Source organism: Gobio gobio (genome assembly GCF_949357685.1).
Source record: "Gobio gobio genome assembly, chromosome: 12".
In the NCBI taxonomy this organism is placed as follows: domain Eukaryota; kingdom Metazoa; phylum Chordata; class Actinopteri; order Cypriniformes; family Gobionidae; genus Gobio; species Gobio gobio.
Window position 1 is genome coordinate 3,463,385 of NC_137105.1, and position 21,757 is coordinate 3,485,141.

The 21,757-nt window shown below is 39.0% G+C and overlaps 1 protein-coding gene across 1 annotated transcript in view; it reads right to left on the reverse strand.

Moving 5' to 3' along the window:
* LOC307135498 (GDP-L-fucose synthase-like) overlaps nt 1-21,757 on the reverse strand; it is a 38,247-nt gene that overhangs the window by 3,567 nt on the left and 12,923 nt on the right. Inside the window, exons 3-9 of the mRNA XM_079832000.1 lie at nt 19,091-19,236; nt 13,764-13,878; nt 13,557-13,685; nt 4,559-4,632; nt 408-541; nt 181-312; nt 4-83 (exon numbers count right to left, since the gene is read on the reverse strand). Coding sequence (XP_079688126.1) covers nt 4-83; nt 181-312; nt 408-541; nt 4,559-4,632; nt 13,557-13,685; nt 13,764-13,878; nt 19,091-19,236 — 810 coding nt within the window. The remainder of the gene's footprint in view (nt 1-3; nt 84-180; nt 313-407; nt 542-4,558; nt 4,633-13,556; nt 13,686-13,763; nt 13,879-19,090; nt 19,237-21,757) is intronic.

The window sequence follows — 21,757 nt, forward strand, 5'->3', positions numbered from 1 at the left end:
TACGATCACTTCACCTTTAAACTCAAACCCTTCAACCACAGCCTCCACTGCTTCCTTCACGGTCAACTCATCCTCCTCTCCGACTAGAGAGAAAGAAACAAAGACAAACAATAGAGACATGATCTTGATATTTGATCAACCATTGATCAACAGGTGTGATGTCAAACATGGGACGAGTACCTGACGCAATGATGGGCTCCACCTCGTTGTACTCCCTCAAAGCCCACACAAACACACGAGCCAGATCCAGAGAGTAGATGAACTGACGCAGGGCGCGACCTGAACCCCAGACGTACAGAGGTTTGCCTTCCTCTACAAAACACACACACACACACACACACACACATTTACCAACATGTGGGACGCTCTGTGGCTTCAGATCCTTCCAGAAAGTGCAAGTGTCTCACTCTTTGCCAGGTACGTCTTGTGGATCAACCCCGGCATCACGTGACAGTCCTCAATGTTGAAGTTGTCATGTGCTCCAAATATGTTGGTGGGGATGACAGCTGTGTATCGCAGACCATACTGCTGAAAACATGCCCTGATGGACAAACACACACACTTATAATTAGGGTTGGGTACCGAAACCCGGTGTAACCGGTATGTACCGGACCGAATCAGAACGCAGATTTCGGTTCCTCATTTCGGTGCCAAAATTCAAATGTGCTTTCGCGTGCTTTGGCTGGCACCGAACCAGAGACAGACACTCAGCGCTGGTCACATCACAACTCATGACAATTATTTAGTGTTTTCAACCACATCTCATGACAACTATTCAGTGTTTTCAACCACATCTCATGACAACTATTCAGTGTTTTCAACCACATCTCATGACAACTATTCAGTGTTTTCAAACAAATCATGTTCATTTCAGGTTTCAGACATTTAAATGCTCATATAGGCTACTAGCAAAAAACACACACTGATGTCTATGAAAGCGGCAATGACAATCCTTTCAGACGGTTATAATTTGACTAACGTTACGTGTTTTATTCACATCAGATAAATGCACATTATATAGTAACTATATTGTAACTCTATTCTTCTTCCAGTTCACTGGTCACTTACTTTCATGTATTTCGTGAGACGAGAATGAACTCAAGTGTTGGAAATCCGACAGATCCGATTCTGAGGCACAAACTAACATTGCGCTTTTTGCGCTTTACAGATCAACTAACACACATTCACTCACACATTTGAATATCAGATAGTTCGTGACACAGTTAAGAAGTTTGTGAATATTTTGAATAAAACGAATAAACCCGATACAGCTGAGCTGTCAGCGCTATTGCGGCTGCTGTGTGTCATGTGAGAAACATGACGCGTCGCCATGGAAACATTAAGGCGATGCGTTCTAAAATATTCAGCCAGAGAATATCATCATATTTCAAAATAAAGCTGAAGCTCGAATCTGGTTAGTAGCAGAGCAAGAATACAGACTCTGCTGTTATTACTGTAACTGTTATTTAGAGTTATATTAGGCCTGTTGTAGTTGGGTTAGGTGGCTTAGGTTTTACTGTGAATTTAAACAATTATAATTTGTAAATAAGTAAATTGTGTTTTGTATTTATTTATATTAATACATTTAAGTATACATTAAACTTTTAATAAATGGTTCAATTTAAATAAAAAATAAATAAATAAAAAGCCATTTAAATGTCATCCACCTCGTTTTGTGGCCTTTTTTTTTTTTTTTTAAGTATCGGTTCAGGAACCGTTTAGGCACCGGAACTGTTTTAAAAGTATCGGTTTGGCACCGGAATCGAAAAAAACCCAAACGATACCCAACCCTACTTATAATACTGTATCAGGAAACCCTCTCACAGACTCTCATTGAGCTCATGTTAAAATGCTCAACTTTACAGCAGAAGAACACATGTTTACAGTCTGGGACACATTGTGCTTTTGGTCTATACGGCTAATTTTGCCCTTCATGACGACTGTGAGGGGGTGAATTTATTTATAACTCATTCGTTTACATTATATAAAGCCTTAAAGTTCTGCATAATTAAGGGCGTGGCCACTTTGAGTGACAGGTGGATTGCCGTTTGTCTGCTGTCTGTTAGTCGTCACCTCAGCTCCGCCCACGTCCCGCCTCTTTGCCCATTTTCTGTTATCCGGGAGTGACAAGATGGCGACGGCCAGCTCCTTTACGCTTCAAAACTGCTCTTCAGAATCCTATGGGTGACGTCACGGACACTACGTCCATATTGTTTTACAGTCTATGCTAGTCCCTGAGGCGGTCAGTGTTATGTTCAGTTTAGTTCAGTTCAAGGACTTTTAGTTTGTATTTCTTCTGTCACCGATGGTTGCAGCACTTAGAAATAAACTCACAACATTACAAAACAGAATCTCAGGAACAGAACATCCAACTATACACGACGTAGAAATGAGTAATGAAGAAACGCTGGAAGATTATTGTATTATGTGGAGTATTATGAGAGAGAGATTGGCTAAACAAGTGTATATTACCACCATCTGATATAGCATTCATTCTTCAGGACGATGTCCATAATATTATATCCATTATAAAAAAATCAGTTTGAATATCCGCTGAGGAAAACGATACCTATGTTGTTCTTTTAAAAGTTATGGGTTTTTTCCAAGACAGGCTAAAACAACTTCCTTCTTAACAACCTGTCATTCATAATACGTACTAATATATGCCTTATGTAACGTTCACTGAAGTCCATATCACTAACAGACTCTCAATACCAAACACAGCATATTTATATACAGGGTTGCTGCAGGTTTCACCAAGTCAAATTTAAGACTTTTTAAGACCTTTTTAAGACCATTATGAATTAAAATTAAGACCTATATCAGGCAATAAAAAACGTACAAAGGAAATGCAGAATCACAAAATTGCTTGCAAAGCAAAATAATTAATTTATTAGTATTAGTAAACTTGCACTTCCTCATAGCTCATAGCAAATCTTTGTATTTTAAGTCTTGTACGTGTCCATTTAGCACATAGTTATAGGCATCTAACGATCTAAACTATGCGCATTCATGTTTTCACCATGAAGTAGCCTAAACTGAAAATTTAGATATTTAATGTGAATGTTACAAAAAATGCTGCTATTTTAAATAAACCTGTATATAAATAACATTACTAATTTCGGCAAATACATTTAAAAAATGCCCTATATCCCCTTAAAACTGCACAACTGTAGAGTAAAAATATTAGGCTATTAAAAAAGTGGTAAGTGTTTATAAAAAACTGACATGATTTTTTTATAAAATCGGAGTACCCAGAACAGCTACTTGCATAAAGTTTAAGGTAAAAATAAGCATTTGCCTGTTACGCCTATGCCGCGGGCCGGTCCTGGATGCCACTCCATCCATTGAGTGAGCGTGTACGGGTCGGTCAATCTGGTTACGTCCGTTAAAGGGTTAGTTCACCCAAAAATGTAAATTCTGTCATTAATTACTGACCCTCATGTGGTTGGACACCCGTCAGACCTCCGTTCATCTTCAGACACAAATGAAGATATTTTAGTGTAAATCTGATGCTGAGAAAGGCCTCCATTGGCTCAATGCACTTTACACTCTCAAGACCCTTAAAAGACACTAAAGACGTCGTTACAAAGTCCATCTCACTACGGTGGTTCTACAATAACTTTATGAAGTGATGAGAATAGTTTTTGTGCGCAAAAACCCCCGAAATAACGACTTATATAGTGATGACGATTTCAAAACTCGGCATCATAACGCTTCGAAGCTTCTTGAGGCCGTGTTTTGAAATCGTCATCACTATATAAGTCGTTATTTAGGGTTTTTTTGCGCACAAAAACTATTCTCGCCGCTTCATAAAGTTATTGTAGAGCCACTGTAGTGAGATGGACTTTGTAACGACGTCTTTAGTGTCTTTTAAGGGTCTTGAGAGTGTAAAGTGCATTGAGCCAATGGAGGCCTTTCAGAGCCATCAGATTTACACTAAAATATCTTCATTTGTGTCTGAAGATGAACGGAGGTCTGACGGGTGTCCAACGACATGAGGGGAAGTCATTAATGACAGAATTTTCATTTTTGGTTGAACTAACCCTTTAAGGTTAACTTTTTTAAATAACAGTCACGGCCCGGACAGGGAGTGACCTTACATATTCAGATACAATTGCTCCAGTCATTGTTTATAAACAAGCTCACCTTAAAATAAAATTTGCTGGCTAGCATTAGTGAAGCGATCAGGAGAATCGTTCTGCCCTTCAGCTAAGCTCCGCCCACAAAAAAACATCACAATGTTTACGAACTGAAAAAGGGTCTATAGAAATCTATTCAAAAAAGGCGCCTCACTGCAAAAACGCGTTCGGTCTGATAAGGGCCTTAATCGGGTCATCTGAATGTACAATGTGAAACCCAGAAACCTGAATAACCAGTATCATGGTCTTGCCAATCAGCCTAAATGTCAAGCTACGCCCATGGTGACTATGCAGACAAAACCATAATAGGTAAAAAAAAAAAACAAAGCAAATTTTCCTAATAGAAATGTGATCTGGACATGAGATACACTCATTGAAGAACCGATGAACTTTGAGACGGAGAGAGCAAAACTCACCTGTTGTGGACATCAATCATGCGTTTGGCGTAGGCATAACCGTAATTAGACTCGTGCGGGGCACCGTTGTGCATCTGGAACAGAGACAGAAAGAGAGAAACACGTCTATAGAAGTTACAAAAACACAATGCAAACCAACACTCGTGAAACCAGACATTGGACATCCACCGGCTTGAATTACTCACATTCATGCATTTTTAATCAGTATTTCACACCATGATGGGACGGGACATGTTTCTGAACACCAAACAGGTTTGGATATATAAATGTTAGGGGTCATGAACAATAAAGGAACACGCCACTATTTTTGAAAATAGGCTAATTTTCCGTCTCCCCTAGAGTTAAACAGTTGAGTTTTACTGTTCATTCAGCCGATCTCCGGGTCTCGCACTTTTAGCATTGCTTAGCATAGATCATTGAATCTGATTAGACCATTAGCATCTCGCTCAAAAATGACCAAAGACTTTCGATATTTAAAACTCGACTCTTCTGTAGTTACTCATCGTGTACTAAGACCAACGGAAAATGAAAAGTTGTGATTTTCTAGGCCGATATGACAGGAACTATTCTCTCATTCCTGCGTAATAATCAACAAACCATGAGTGCAGCGGCGCAATGATATTACACAAAATAGTCCCCAGCGCTCTCTGTGTGAGCCGGTTATCACATTGGTTATGTTGACGGGTGTTAGCCTATTTTCAGGCGCTGATATCACTGCGCCGCAGCACTCATGGTTTGTTGATTATTACGCAGGAATGAGAGAATAGTTCCTGCCATATCGGCCTAGAAAATCACAACTTCTCATTTTCCGTTGGTCTTAGTACACGATGAGTAACTACAGAAGGGTCAAGTTTTAAATATGGAAACTCTTTGGTCATTCAGTGTTAATTTTGACAGCAAATTTTGATTTAGTTTTAGTCATAGTCTTTTGACTAAAATGCCATTTAGTTTTAGTCATATTTTAGTCACCTGAATTGTTTTTAGTTTTAGTCGACTAAGGCCCGGTTTCACAGACAGGGCTTAGACTAAGCCAGGATTAGGCCTTAGTTCAATTAGGACATTTAAGTAACTTTTATAAACGTGCCCAAGAAAAAAACATTACTGGTGTGCATCTTGAGACAAAACAATGCCACTGACATATTTTAAGATTTGTCAGTGCAAGATTCTTTCAGTTAAAATAGCTCAAAGATGCATTTTAGTCTAGGATTAGCTTAAGCATTGTCTGTGAAACCGGGGGTAAATCTATTGAGTTTAGTTAAATTGTAATACATAAAGCATTTAAGCGTTACATAACCGACTGTCACTCGAACTGACATTTTGACATTTTGTTTTTGACATAAAAAATACATGAAAGAGCTCAATTCACTTTTTTGTTTGTTTTTTAAAAACATCTGTATAGTTTTTATAACTTTGTATTTCTGTTTTAGTCAGTAGGCCATATCAGGTTAAGCTAAAGCTTCAAGTAAGTTTATTTATTTTTTTTAATTTCAGTTAACATTTATTTAATTTCAAGTAATGAAAATTGTTTTAATGGTTTTAGGGAACTATTATAACCCTGATACTTTATTGAATATGTGTCAAATACTGGTCTTTCCTCCTGACTATGAATTAAATGGGAATGCAATTAAATACAGTTTATTGTGTAACCAAAAACTAATATATAATGCGTGACTTTTAATTATAAGCAAGCTCGAAATACACCAGGACTCTTATTTTGAAATGTCTGCGCCTCTATTGCAGTTGCAGGAGCTCTTTCAAGTTCAGATGAGGAGATCAAATATGCACCGTCTAAAACATATTACTATATAAACATGGTAAAGTAAACATTGTCATTATTCATCAGCATTAGATCATAATCACTGGTCTGGCATAAATGTGTGTTATTGATTGATTGAGCGGCTCTGGAGCTGGATTGGAGTGTGTGAGCCGTGTTTTCCAGCGGTTAGATCAGCATCTGTTACACAGGACATCAGTTCTGACCCGATCTCTTCCCTAATCGTCCCTCACTAACATTTACATCTCGCTTTTATTTGTTGACGAAAATGACAGTCGATTTTCGTCATAGTTTTTGTCATCCAACACTAGTTTTTATTTAGTTATCGTCTCGTTTTCGTCAGTGAAAAAAGGTTGTTTGACAAAAATTAGGATGAAAATTATTCGTCAACGAAATTAAAACGGTCATGTTTGTGCGAGATGCTAACGGTCTAATCAGATTCAATGACCTATGCTAAGCTATGCTAAAAGTGCTACCACCAGACCCAGAGATCGGCTGAATGGATTCACAAACGGTAAAACTCAACTGTTCAACTCTAGGGGAGACGGAAAATGAGCCTATTTTCAAAAAAAAGTGGCGTGTTGATTTAAAGCTTTTCTGAGATCAAAAATCCAAAGGTAATTTGTACAGTTTAGTTTCAACAAACAGTCTGTATTCACTGTGGAGGGAATTTGAGTTGAAGGAATGAATATCAAAATATAAGTTGATAATATGCTTTTTAGGAATCGGGTAGATTCTGTGACCTCTGACCCAGTTTGTTTGCTGGCTTCCATGGCTGCAATACTCTGTGTTTTCCGCCAAACTGGCAACCCAGGTTTACTATTGGGTAGTTGGCAGTGGGCGGGATCTATAATATAACAATCAACTATAAGGGTGCTTTCACACCTGCCTCATTTAGTTGGGTTGAATCGTACTAGAGTTGGTTTTCCCCTTTGGTGTGGTTCGTTTGGTCAGGTGTGGAAGCAGCAATCTCACTCTGGAGCGGTTCCGACCTCGAACAGACCCAACTGCAAAAAGTACTGATCATTTTTGGACTAAACCAGCTGCCGTAGTCAGCTGAGCTGTGCTTTATGGGATGAGGAAGTGTTTGTGGACAGTTTGCACTTTAGCATGGCAGCTCGCGGACAAACTTTGAGTAGTGAGGAGGGGCGGAGCCTCATAGAAATTTGGTCTGATGACCACATTAGGTCCCAAATTTGGAAAACGCACAAGAACTGCACATCAGTTTTTTGCTATTCTATTCTTAGGTGACGGGGGACAGAAAGAGGTTAAGGAGGGAAAAAAATGCAATTTTTTTTTTTTTAAACTTAAACTTAAAACTTTACTTAAAAAAACCTTGTACACATTCCTAGTGTATAGTATAATATATAATAAATATACATAACGATTTACACTGGCAGCTCAAAGCTGTACAGCAGCATTTAAGTATGAAATTTAATGAATAAATGTAAAAATAAAACACTACATAGACTTCACTATAAAATATACACTGATTCCTATTAAAGCTACTGTATTAATGTTTTTCAGTCAAGAACAGAGTGATTTTCTATGTCTTTTGTAGTTTTATTAACATTAACATCCCCATAGTAGGAAATAATATGGAAGTCAATGGCTACCATCAGCTGTCTGTGTTCAACAGAAGAAATAAATACAGGTTTGGAACAACATTAGAGTGAGTAAATAATGACAGAATTTTAGAGGTGGACTGTCCCTTTAAGGACAGCGTGTTCTCTAAAGGCTGCGCTGCTGTCAATGTAAGACGTGCATCTAATATACACACACATGCAAATTTACTTTCACTTTACACATAACCGACTGTGTTTATGTTAACCTTGTGTGTATTTGACAGTATTAGCGCAGTAAGACTACTTAGTCCAGTAATCAAGTTTAGTGCGCGCGCTCTGCGCGTTAAAACGGTGCATAAGCATGCGAATAACTGCCAAGGCTTTAAAACGCATGCAAATATTGAACTTTGGTGATTGTGAATAACTCTAGTGTTCTGTGAGTATAACTCTCTGACACCAGCATTGCAAGCGTGTCTAGCACTGTGTATAGTGATTGGATATTTGCTCATATCAGCGCATAGACTCACAGGCACACTGCAAAAACAAAACAACAAAAACAACGCAATTCACAAGCGCGAATTGACCCGTGAATGCTGTACCGAACGGTTTAATATTATAATGAGGATTGTGGCATCCCTAAAGCGTTTGTGCAAAACTGCAGGAAAACTGCAGAAAAAGTGGGTGTTGAACCCTCTCACCGGGAAAAGTGGGTGCGACGCCCCTGCGTGCATTCACAGTTTAGGAAATACGGCATGGCCAATGAGTGATGAGGATGTTGTCATGTGACTGCATTTTGGTTTGTTTCAACTGGTTCGGACCAAAGCAATCAGTGTGGTGTGAAAGGAACCAAAAAAAGCTGAAAAATGCTACAATGTATAATTGTTTGCCCTTGGTTCGGACCAAATGAACCGAACTAGAGATGTGAAAGCACCCTAACACGCTTCATAACCTACCACTTCAGGTCAACTAATGCAATAAAATCTTCAAATCTGCAGTAATTTAGTCAGTTTTCCAGCGAGTGTGCTTGAGATGCACTGAAATGAATGGGGTTCAGTGCTGGAACCATCGGTCGCTCCATGACACGCTTTACTTCCGCATTCTTGTCTATGGGAGTGTCGTAACTCTGGTTTTCTATGGCTCTGGATTGAACTCATTCGTTTAGTCAAGTTTTCGTTCTAGTCAAGTCAAGTCAGCTTTATTTCTCCAGCTCTTTTCACACACACATGCTTCAAAAGCAGTTTTACACTGATGACAGGAGATGAGCTTAGTTTTAGATGAAAAGATAAAGTAAGTTTTTGATTGATTCATTTCTGTCTAATATATTGCACAAAATTAAAACAATAATGTAAATATTATTATTATAAGTGTGAATCAAAAAATAAATTAAAAGCGCATTTAAAAAGAAATAAGCATGATTTCATCTCTTACATGTCTTAGTGTGTGTTTTGGTCATAATTTAGACTTTTTAAAATCTAATTTCAGCTTTTTATCTCCTAATTAGGATTATTAAAGGGAATAGTTCACCCAAAAATGAATCATCATTTACTCACCCTCAAGTTGTTTCAAATCTGTACGAGTTTCTTTGTTCTGCTGAACACAAAAGAAGAATGTTTGTAACCAAGTAGAGAGAGCAACCATTGACTATCATAGTATTTTTCCCCCTACTATGGTAATCAGTGGTTGCTCTCTCTGCTTGCAAAATCTCTTCTTTTGTGTTCAGCAGAACAAAGAAGCTCATACAGGTTTGAAACAACTTGAGGGTGAGTAAATGATGACAGAATTTTCATTTTTCATTCTTTAAGACATAATTTTGATTTTAAAGCCAAATTTTTATGTCCTAATTTCACCTATTCATCTCACAGTGACTTGGCATGTCATATTTATGACTTTTTATCTAATAAGAGGACTTTTAAAATCATATTTTCAAAAAATTGTTCTCTTAATTGTGACTTTATGATAATTGAAATGAGCTGGGGCCTCATTTATAAAACTTTGCGTAGGATTTGCGTTAGAAGTGGCGTACGGATGAAACATAGGACGTGCGTACGCACAGAAATATTCGGATTTATAAAACCGTGCGCACGCATGTCCTACGCAGTTTTCCCTTAATAAATCACAATCAATTCTAAAAGTAGCGCAGCTTTTGCGGCTTCATGTCACGCCCATAGTTGCCCATAAATAGTCCGTGAAACGCCCACAAGTTAATATTCATCGATTGCGAAATCATGGCAAACACAGAGAGGAAATCAAAAAACGTAACTTCACTCAATGTGAAGTAGAAGTTATCGTTGGCGAGGTGGAAAAGAGGAGAAAAATGTTGTTTGGAGGGCACAGTGTGGGCATTACTAAAGCCAAAAAGACACTTGAGTGGCAAAAGGTTGCAGACGCTGTAAATGCTGTCGCCTCACAACCTCAGACAATCGCCGAAATAAAAAAGAAACGGTCGAACATCAAAGTCGAGGCAAAAAAGCGTCTAGTGCTCCATCGCCAGAGTGTGTCTGCCACGGGTGGAGGAGACGGGACACCGGAGCGACCCCTGAAGAGAGACTGACGGCAATAGGCCTTTATCACAGAGGAATTGAATACCGGAAGTGCGCGTCGAAGCAGTGTGCTGATTCTTCCGGTTATGCATGTTTTCAATGTGCTGTGAACACCTAGCTGAACAAACGACCATTAAAATAAGCATCTGGAGGATGATTTAAAAATCCAGACATTTTCCGAGACAGGAGAAGAGATAAACTGATCATTACTGTGTTCAGGATTTTCCAAACTCTGTTGAACTTGTCGTTTTTTAATCCGACATAAGCCGAGGGTCGTAAACATACGTGATTATTTCACCACACGGTGTCAGTGCACGTCTAAATAGTGTCCGCGATTAAGTGTGTGTGAGACCTGACGAATAAGATCTGAATGAACATATTGATTTGTATTAATATTTTAGTCATTGTTCTGTCACTTTTCAATGACAATCATTTCACTGTAGCCTACAGTATATGTAATTCACACATTTATGCCAAAATTCAGTCACGCTGTTAACGTATTACTGTTTAAGATTAATTAAATGCTTAACATTGTTTACTTTCTTTAAGGCAGTTACCGCGCATTCATTCATCTATTTATTACATGAAAATGAACCATGGTTTTTATTACAAATAAAATAAAACATGGTTATTGTAGTTTATCATGGTATTTGTAGTAAAACTAATACAAATGGTAGTCAATCCACGAAAAAAAAAAACTATAATAAAACCATGGTTAACTTTCGTAAGGGTGTTTATCAGTCAAATTAATTAAAAAATGTAACAACAGGTATGAAATATGATTAGCAAGAGAAACGTTGATGGTAATGTTAATGAGAAGACAATCACTGGACTGCGGCAGGTTAGAAATGTATTTATTATTCAGAATGCACATTTGGATGGGAACATTTCAGCACGCTGACGATATGAGACGTAAACATCCGCAGTTTGGAAATGCATAGGCCTACAACACACAAACATACAACTTCATCCCACCATATCAGTCTCACCCATGCTCTCCTCTATTCTTTTAGTGTCAGGAAATGTTCAAATCTGAGGTAAGGATGTCATTCATTAGTATTAGAGCACGGGATCGCTGCAGCTACACCCGCGTTTTGATTGAGTCGCGATGGGACCGGAAGTAGAGGTGCACTGCTTCGCTTTCCGGAAATAGGAAGTGTGATAAATGCCTATTATTTGGGAATCCCTATTAATCCCTATCCCTATTGGTTAGTACGTGGAAATTGGAAATAGTTCAGTGCAAATGTAATTTCTTGCAGTTTTCTGAATGGTGAATGAGACATACGTCATATGTTATTTTATCAAAAATAAAACAAACTAAAGGCATATGCATGAATACCATGATTCCGTAGCTGATGAAGACATTTTTTCTATGAAAACAACTTTATATCTCCCTAATTATCTATCTATCTGTCTATCTAATTGCATCTATATCTGCTCCGCCAGACGGACACATTGACGAGAATATCAGTTTTGTAAGCTACATTATTTCGTTCTGTTTACCATATTATTTATGAGGATGAATTGCATAACATGCCAATATTATTGCAGAATATGTGTTAATTTGCATTTCTGTTGTAGCTAATTTTCGTTTGATTTTGTTTGTTTTACACTGCAGATCGATCAAACGGGTGTTCGTGTAGGCTGTTCATTGTAAGACTTGCTTTGTGAAGTCTTCATGTTATTTATGAGGCATTATTGCCATTTCTTTTACACAACGGTCTACAGTTTCACACACTTTCACGTGTTTCTTCATCTGCCGACGGTGTCGCCATTTCTCATTTCAGCCGTTTTTGTGCGTCCGCCTGGGTCAGAGCTTGCGTGAAGGACCGCACATTTTCCCGTCAACTTTGCTTTTTATAAATACCAATTATTGCGTAGAGAGCGGCGTACGCCTTCTTTTGTGCGTACGCAACGTTTATAAATGAGGCCCCAGATCAGTAATATAGTTGAATATTTAGAGTCCCCAACTTAGCATGCCAAAGCTAAAGGCGACGGTGGCAAGAACCCAAACTCCATCAGGAGACAGAATGGAGAAAAAAAAAACCTTGGGAGAATCCAGGCTCTGTCCGGGTGCCAGTTCTCAAACTGTGTATGATCATGATTCTGGCAACATTACAGGTCAGAAGTCATAATAGATCGGAGTCATCACGCCGGAGACGGGTTTATTGAGGATGTCGAGTACAAAAAAAGAGTACAAAATTGTACCTTTTAAGGTCCGTCACTGGGGTGGGACCCTTAAGGGTACATTTTTGTACCTCTAAGTCAGGGGTCGGCAAGTTCGGTCCTTGAGAGCTGATGTCCTGCAGAGTTTAGCTCCAACCCTACTAAGCCACCACAGTATAAAACTCATGGCTCCCAGCATGCATTGCAGCATTATGTCACCATTGTTGAGATGCATATGCTGCTTCGTGATATCTGTGTGCGTGTAAACTTTTTTCTCTGTAGAACTATTTAAAAATCAGAATTCAGAATGCCTGATCTGTGGCAAGAAAGTATTGTTGGTGAATATTATTTATTGATATTTTTAGTCAATGATGAGTTTAGTCAAACATTTTTCTTCATGATATTTTTTTGTTTATGGCTTCATTTGATTTGAACAGATTTTGTGTTGTGTTAACACTGTAACAAAAACCACAAACTCACATAAAAAGCCAAGAGTCAAACTGCCCAACTAAATGAAACACTGATCACCATAATGGTGACCAATTTTTTCAATAAAACATCAGCATCTAAACCTCTGTTAATTCTCAATAAGAGCTTCTATAGACGTCTTCCAGGGTTGGAGTCACTAGGACCGAACTTGCCTGCCAATGGTTTAACTGTACCCTAAGGACCAATTTTGTACCTTTAAACGTTTTTTTCTTCAAGGAACAAAATTGTACCTCCACTGTACCTTTTTTTTCTGAGAGTGTGAGGCATTTAAAGGGGGGAGTCTAAATGACACGGTCTCTGCAGACACTTCAGGGATGAGTTCGAAACCAGGTTGGATTTATATGGATTTGTAAACCTACTCTTCACGCAACAGGCCTCAGGGAAACTAGAGAACTAAGTCAAGCAAAACAGGAACAGAAAACAGTGAAATAATCGTAAACATAATCGTGTGGTTGTGAGTTTACCATGGTCTCATCTATCGGGTAGGTGGTTTTATCAGGAAAAACGCAAGTAGACAGGCAGGAAACGACCTTCACCACCCCAAACTCCTGAGACATGTGCAGCACGTTGTCATTGATGTGCACATTATCTCTCTGAAAACAAAGAAACAGTCAATGTACAGTTCAATCATTCAACAGTGATATTTCCAACCACTTCATGTTAATAATTACCCAGAAGTCAAGGTTCTGTCTCATGTTTCTGTAGAGCCCGCCCACCATGGCGGCCAAATGAATGACATGTGTTGGACGATGTTTCTGGAAGGCTAATCTGGTCTCCTCAGCGCTCCTGAAGCAGCACATGTAAATACATTTATCATGCATTTGACACAAATGAAAACTTGAGCTTCACCTTTTGTATTCATTAACCAACTTCATGAGGTGCACATGCTTGTAAACACTAGTGAGTCAAATGGAAGCTAATTCGGTCAAGTGGTTATAGGGAATATTGCACAGTACATTGATATCGCACTGATTATTGGTGTATGATGTGAAATCTTTCATATTTTAATTTATTAAATTCTATGATGTCTTTTATTCATTTATTTTTTGAATCTTTTCTTTAAAGGGCATATTGCAGGTAAATTTTTTAAAAAGTAAATTAAAAGTAATTAAAATAATAAAAAATATAGCTGCAAGCAGCCATTATCGGGGCCAAGCGCAAATAAGAAGACAAGACATGCCAAAATGGCTGGCAGTGTCAGACCAACTGCAACAATGAGCAATTAAACACATTTTAAGATGATTTTAGGCAAAAAGGCTGAAAAATGCATTGTAGTCTATGAGAATTTCATGTTTTGTTCTATTATAGCGCCACCAAGAGGCACAATTCCACCATTTTTTGTGTCCTCGGAGTGAGCCCATACATGTGTGTGTCAATTTTGGTGAAAATATCTCATTTCGTTTTGGAGTTATAGACATTTATATGAAAAAAAACATGTAAAAAAGTGACTGACACCTGACTTTGATTGGATTTTACTCCCCCTTACTATCAATATTTTGACATTTGCCTATTAAAATATTGCTTTCGACCTATGTTTCCGAACTTCTGACGCTGGTTTCATCTCGATCGGACTAGCGGTTTTGAAGATATCAGCTAATGTTTTTTAAGCGCTAAATTACAACGCTGCACAAACCATACGCCGAAACCTGGCAAGTGTGGTATTGTTGGACTCGGCAAGGATTCAGGAGACAAAAAAAGTTACTCCCATGAAAATAAGTCAACCACACCCAAAGTTATAAGCGTTTGGGAAAATAAATTCACCACTAGGTGGCGCTGTTCCAAAACTTCTCAGGCTCCTTCAGGGCATCGAGCTGATGACCCATACCGAGTTTCGTAACAATCCGTTCATAAAATACAGCATTTTAGCACATCCTTCAAAATGGCCGGCAGCCAAAATGGCCGATATCTATATTATTTATTATTTATTTATGATTTAATGCCATATCAGCAACAATGGCTATATTCATGGCAATCAGCAGTATCACTTCAATACATTGTTTACAATAATTTAACAATCTTGACATAAAAACAATCACTATACAAAATCAGGCATATATACCAATAACAACAACAGCAATAATAACACCAATTACATAGAATCTTTCAATTTAATATTTGACAGAAATTCTAAAATTATTCCAGGAGAAACCTTTTTAAAAATGTCCATTAATGTGTTTTCTGAATAAAGGCCGATATCTATAAGCAAACACCACTGGTTCTCCACTGGTTCTCCTCACACAACAACTCAATTTGTCTCCTCTAACTGTTTTTCTGTCTAATCCTGGTCTCTAATTGTGTGTCATAATTGTATGGCCATATGAGTATTAATAAACATTTATCATTTCCTCAGCGACCGAACTGTTATTGCGATCCATTGTTTTCCTATCGTTGAAATTGACCGCACTCCCTCCCGTTACGTCACGTCCGGTTTTGGCATTTTTAGATGCGGAAGTAAAATTTTCCTCACAAAAACGACTCCAAAAGCCTCAGCAGACATATTTTAAATATACATTATTTTTCTATACATTGACTTACTGGGGTCTCTAACCTGCAATATGCCCTTTAAGAATTCGAGATGCGTTTGTATGTCTTGTTGCATGACTTGTCCTGTACATGTCTTGATTTCTTTGGGTGTATTTTCCTTGGATTGCATGATGTGCCTTGGTCTCAAAGTGCATGTGGTTTAATCTCTACTGACATAAGATAATGCAAGATCTGCTATATTCTCTAAAAGGAGCACTTGCACTCTTGGACTTCTCGGTCAGCAGCGCTTCCTCTGCAAGTTATTTCATACGCTATGCTCAGACATTAAACCGCTGATATGCAATAATTAAAAGTTATGTTAATTTACAGACTGCAGCTCTTTATATTCAGATGCTATTTAATAGGGGCTAAGCACCGAAGGTGAAACCGTTAGCGTTCTTATTATTATTATTCTTCCGTTTCTTCTTCTTCTTCATCCGCTCTTGAGTTTATGGCAGCCCATAGAACCGCTTGCGGGAAATTTGGCACACCGATAGAGGACAGTCTGAGCTGTCACTATAGCAAATTTTGAGTCTCTAACTCAATCCCTCTAGCGCCACCACCTGTCCAAAGTTTCACTCATTTTTATGTTAATAACTTTTGAACCATAAGGGCTAGAAACGAAATTCTTGGCTCAAGCCGATTCGATTGCTCCCTATGCACCCGCCATTTTGAATTTTCCGATAAACCTACTTTTCCAATCTCCTCCTAGGTCATTGCCCCAAGACTATGCTGACAAAACGATATTAGATTCATATAATACTGTTCTCGAATAACTCGCAAATGAATTGGACAAAGTGCCCACAAAAACGAATGTCAGGCTATATCTCCGCAATACTTTGGCATATTCTAACCAAACTTGGTGTGTGTTATGTCAACCATGACTTGAGGCTGCCTGCAGCGTTTCGGCGCAGTGCCACCTAGTGGTCCAGCGATACAAACCTGTTCTCTTTAGATTCAGGGCATCACGCTGAGCCATTCCAAATCCAATTTTCCCATATCAACCATTTTGGGCGTCGGCCATTTTGAATTTAGTCAAAAAGTGCTATATTTTACGAACGTATTGGTGTATCATTACGAAACTCGGTATGTGACTTCGGCACCAAGTTTTGACAGTACTCAAAACGTTTCAGGGAAGCGCCACCTTGTGGACAAAAGTTATAATGAATTTTCCAAAAATGCTAATAACTGTTGATTAAATTAGACTATTGTCATAAAACTGGTTTTAATTGATTCCTTGGGTCATGCCAAGAACACAGATCTCAATTTTACCATATTTGGCCAAACTTCCTCTTCAATATTTTGATTTCCTTTACAAACCTACTTTTTCGAACTCCTCCTAGACCCTTTGTCTGATTTTCACCTAAATCGAACTCCTCCTAGACCCTTTGTCTGATTTTCACCTAAATCGAATCGTAACATCTGCAGACCATGACAGCAAAAAGTTATTAATTTCGTGTCAACAGACAAAACCGTTTTCTTACACCGCAGCGATGAAGTTGAGGCATGATTTGCAGATGATCTCTGCAATGCTTTGACATAATGACACCAAACTTTGCCAGTGTCATTTTCACCTCACTCTGACCACACCACTTCAATTTCGTAACTGCGCCACCTTTTGGTCAAAAGTGATAAACCATTAAATCATATTATTAGTGACTGTATATATGATTTTTCAGCCATTTTGCCTAAAATCATCTCAAATGCCTTTAATTGCTCATTGTTGCAGTTGGTCTAACACTCCCAGACATGTTGGCATATCTTGTCTTCTTCTTTGCGCTTGGCTCCGATAATGGCTGCTCACAGATATATTTATGGTTGTAGTTTCTAGCCACCATGAGACCACTCCATTACATAGCATCTTGAATACATAAACACACATCACAAACTTACATCACTTACTCGCTGAAACCACAGCAGGCAATAGTTTATCGTTCCAGTTTTGCTGTATTTTCTCACAATGAAAATGAGGAAGTGGAGGGATGTTAAAGGTGTTGTTGACTTAACTACACTCTTTTATCATTATTGTTTTTGGTTTATTACAATTGCAACTCTCTTGTCCTCATGTGCCTTTGTTCATTATTTCACAGAACCGATTTGAAGCAAGTGCCATAATACTGTGCATGAAGGAACAAGACCAAGGCAAGTTATTTCAGAGGACAGGAATGATGCAGCTTTGGTTTTTTCATATACACTCACCTAAAGGATTATTAGGAACACACACTAATACTGTGTTTGACCCCCTTTCGCCTTCAGAACTGCCTTAATTCTACGTGCCATTGACTCAACAAGCTGCTGAAAGCATTCTTTAGAAATGTTGGCCATATTGATAGGAGAGCATCTGCAGTTGATGGAGATTTGTGGGATGCACATCCAGGGCACGAAGCTCCCGTTCCACCACATCCCAAAGATGCTCTGTTGGGTTGAGATCTGGAGACTGTGGCGGCCATTTTAGTCCAGTGAACTCATTGTCATGTTCAAGAAACCAATTTGAAATGATTGGAGCTTTGAGACGGTGCATTATCCTGCTGGAAGTAGCCATCAGAGGATGGGGACATGGTGGTCATAAAGGGATGGACATGGTCAGAAACAATGCTCAGGTAGGCCGTGGCATTTAAACCATGCCCAATTGGCACTAAGGGGCCTAAAGTGTGCCAAGAAAACATCCCCCACACCATTACACCACCACCACCAGCCTGCACAGTGGTAACAAGGCATGATGGATCCATTTTCTCATTCTGTTTACGCCAAATTCTGACTCTACCATCTGAATGTCTCAATAGAAATCAAGACTCATCAGATCAGGCAACATTTTTCCAGTCTTCAACTGCCCAATTTTGGTGATCTTGTGCAAATTGTCGCCTCTTTTTCCTATTAGTAGTGGAGATGAGTGGTACCCGGTGGGGTCTTCTGCTGTTGTAGCCCATCCGCCTCAAGGTTGTGTGTGTTGTGGCTTCACAAATGCTTTGCTGCAGACCTCGGTTGTAACGAGTGGTTATTTCAGTCAAAGTTGCTCTTCTATCAGCTTGAATCAGTCGGCCCATTCTCCTCTGACCTCGAGCATCAACAAGGCATTTTCTCCCACAGGACTGCCGCATACTGGATGTTTTTCCCTTTTCACACCATTCTTTGTAAACCCTAGAAATGGTTGTGTGTGAAAATCCCAGTAACTGAGCAGATTGTGAAATACTCAGACCAACAACCATGTCACGCTCAAAATTGCTTAAATCACCTTTCTTTCCCATTCCGACATTCAGTGTGGAGTTCAGGAGATTGTCTTGACCAGGACCACACCCCTAAATGCACTGAAGCAACTGCCATGTGATTGGTTGATTAGATAATTGCATTAATGAGAAATTGAACAGGTGTTCCTAATAATCCTTAAGGTGAGTGTAGTGTATAAAATGAGTTACATAATCATGCCTGGATCTCACTGCATCAGTTCGGTTGTGATGTCTGATGAGGGTTTACTTACACAAGATTGGTTTCTTTGGATGACAGGAATATCCATTCTTCTCCTTCTCTTCCTTCGCCCTCTTTCACCACCCGCTCTATCGCTCGCCCCACCAGCCCACTGCCGCCCGTCACCAACACACGCATCGCACCAACCGACCCGTCCATCTGACAGAGAGAGAGAGAGAGAGAGAGAGAGAGAGATGAGGTTAACATGTGTAAAAATGTCAGATTTCCATTGATGTACAATAGTAGCGCAGTACATTTATAAGGGTTTATATGATCTCAGTACAATCAGATCTTTTTTATCTTCTTCCCTTCAGCTCACAATGAACTTCATGCAGATGAAACATCTTAGGATGCTTATGAAACCCGGTTCCCTGAGAAAAGGAAGGAGACGCGTGTCTTGGTGTTGATGCTATGGGGAAAGGGCTCAGAGTGACCGAACCCAGCACTGTCAAAAAACAACCCAGCAAAAAGGGTTAGTTCACCCAAAAATGAAAATTAGCCCATGATTTACTCTCCCTAAAGTCATCCTAGATATTCTTTCAGACGAGATATTAAAGGAACACTCCACTTTTTTTGAAAATAGGCTCATTTTACAAGTCCCCTAGAGTTAAATAGTTGAGTTTTACCGTTTTTGAATCCATTCAGCCGATCTTTGTATCTGGCGGTAGCACTTTTAGCATTGCTTAGCATACATCATTGATTCTGATCAGTCCATTAGCATCTCATTCAAAAAATGACCAAAGACACTTTCAATATTTTTCCTATTTAAAACTTGACTCTTCTACAGTTACATCGTGTGCTAAGACCAACTGAAAATTAAAAGTTGCGATTTTCTACACCTATATGGCTAGGAACTACTTTCTCATTACTGCGTAATAGTCACGGATCTTCGCAGCCGTACCATTGCATATTAAGCATTTTATAATGGTTTTCTATGGGAGAAAAATGTTGTGATGAACAATGTTGTGTTCATAACCTGATTTAATCTGCTTGCCTATACAAAGTAGCCTTTAATACCTTTTTAACGTTAGCCTGTTAAGCGTTTTCTCATCTTTATAACGAGGACAAATAAAGCGTCTTATAGGCAGAATAACACTCATGCTGCGTTCACACCAAACGCGAATATAGCATCAAAATCGCGTCTAGTTTGACGCTTGAACATTTTGAATCCATTTGCGCGTCTACAGCGAATTGGACGCGCGTATAAATCGAGCGTTTGAAGCAGAATAGACGCGCGTTCAAGGCACTCCAGGAGAAATATGTCATAAAACACCTCTGCCTCTTTTCATTTTCATAAAAATATATATTAGCATTAATAGCCACACAAATGTGGTCCAGGCAACGCCTACATTATCTTCACTGCATGTATATTTAAATAAAAAAAATAAAAAAATAATGAAACTTCTCTTTGCCCTCAGTCAAAACGATTTGGCAGACAACAAATTATAGATTCATGAGAGCAAAGATCGGCCGTTAGATCAGCACAAGATGAGCCACTACAGGCCATCAGAGCAGCGGCAGACGCCAGAAGGACTGGCCGAGGAAAGGCTGCTCTCGCTGGGGTTAATGAGCGCTGAGCGCCGCTGATCCACTGGAGCTCACAACTCCACACACACAAGATTATTTTTTTAAATATGCGCTCTCTTTATAAACAAACCACAGATTTGAGCTTTAAACAACTACATTCTCACCTGAAAAAGTCTTAAAACTACATTTTGTGACACAATAGTGGAATTTTTAAATTATGCAGGGTTTCTCATCACGTGACTTCACCATGTGACCGCAGCAAGCAGGCTCCTGATTGGTTAACGCAGCGCGATTGACGCCAAAGTTCAAATTTTTCAACTCGAGCGTCAGACACGAATTCGCTTCAAATGCGTGCATGCATAAAAGCACCACTCGCGCAAGACGCTCAATTCGCATCCAATTCGCGTCATTCGCGCAAACTGGACGCGCGAATGAGGTGGAATCGCGTCCATCGCGCCGCAGGACCTCCAGACGCGCGTCAACGTGCCTTTCCATTGACTTAACATTGAAATCACTCGCTCCTGCTGCTCTATTCGCGTTTGGTGTGCACGCAGCATCACGGTGCCGGTGTGTGTTTTGGCAGATACTCCCATCTAGTTGCAGCAGGTTTTCTTAGACAGCTGTGTGTGTGGATCGTGCGAAATAAAAGTCTCAAAATCCAAATGAATCAAACAGGATCGACTCACAAACGAGTCAATGAATGAATGTGCGTCACCAGATCCACAAATGCCCATCTTACTCATTACACACACAAATTCTGACCTACATTAACACAAAATAGAAGTTTTGTATTCACAACTATGTCTCTATTTGTACAAATCGCTGCACATTGATGTAATTATGTATTATTCACACACAAGTTAAAAGGCATTTGTTTGTGGATAGTAAAACATGTCTGCAACATTTGTGTGTGTGTGCATTTATTAATCATTTTGAGTCTAAAATCATCCCAGAGTTGAAATCCAGATTTTTTTTAAAAACATTGATTAATAGATTTATGCAAAAAAAAATGACCTGATACATTTTTACAGCAGTTTAAGTTAAGGGTAACGGAAGGCTAGTGAATCTGAGGGTTAATGCGCGGTTTGTTAGTTTGGCAATACCCTCTTCTGAATCTGACACACTTTTGTACATTTTTTCTTTTGTGAAATAT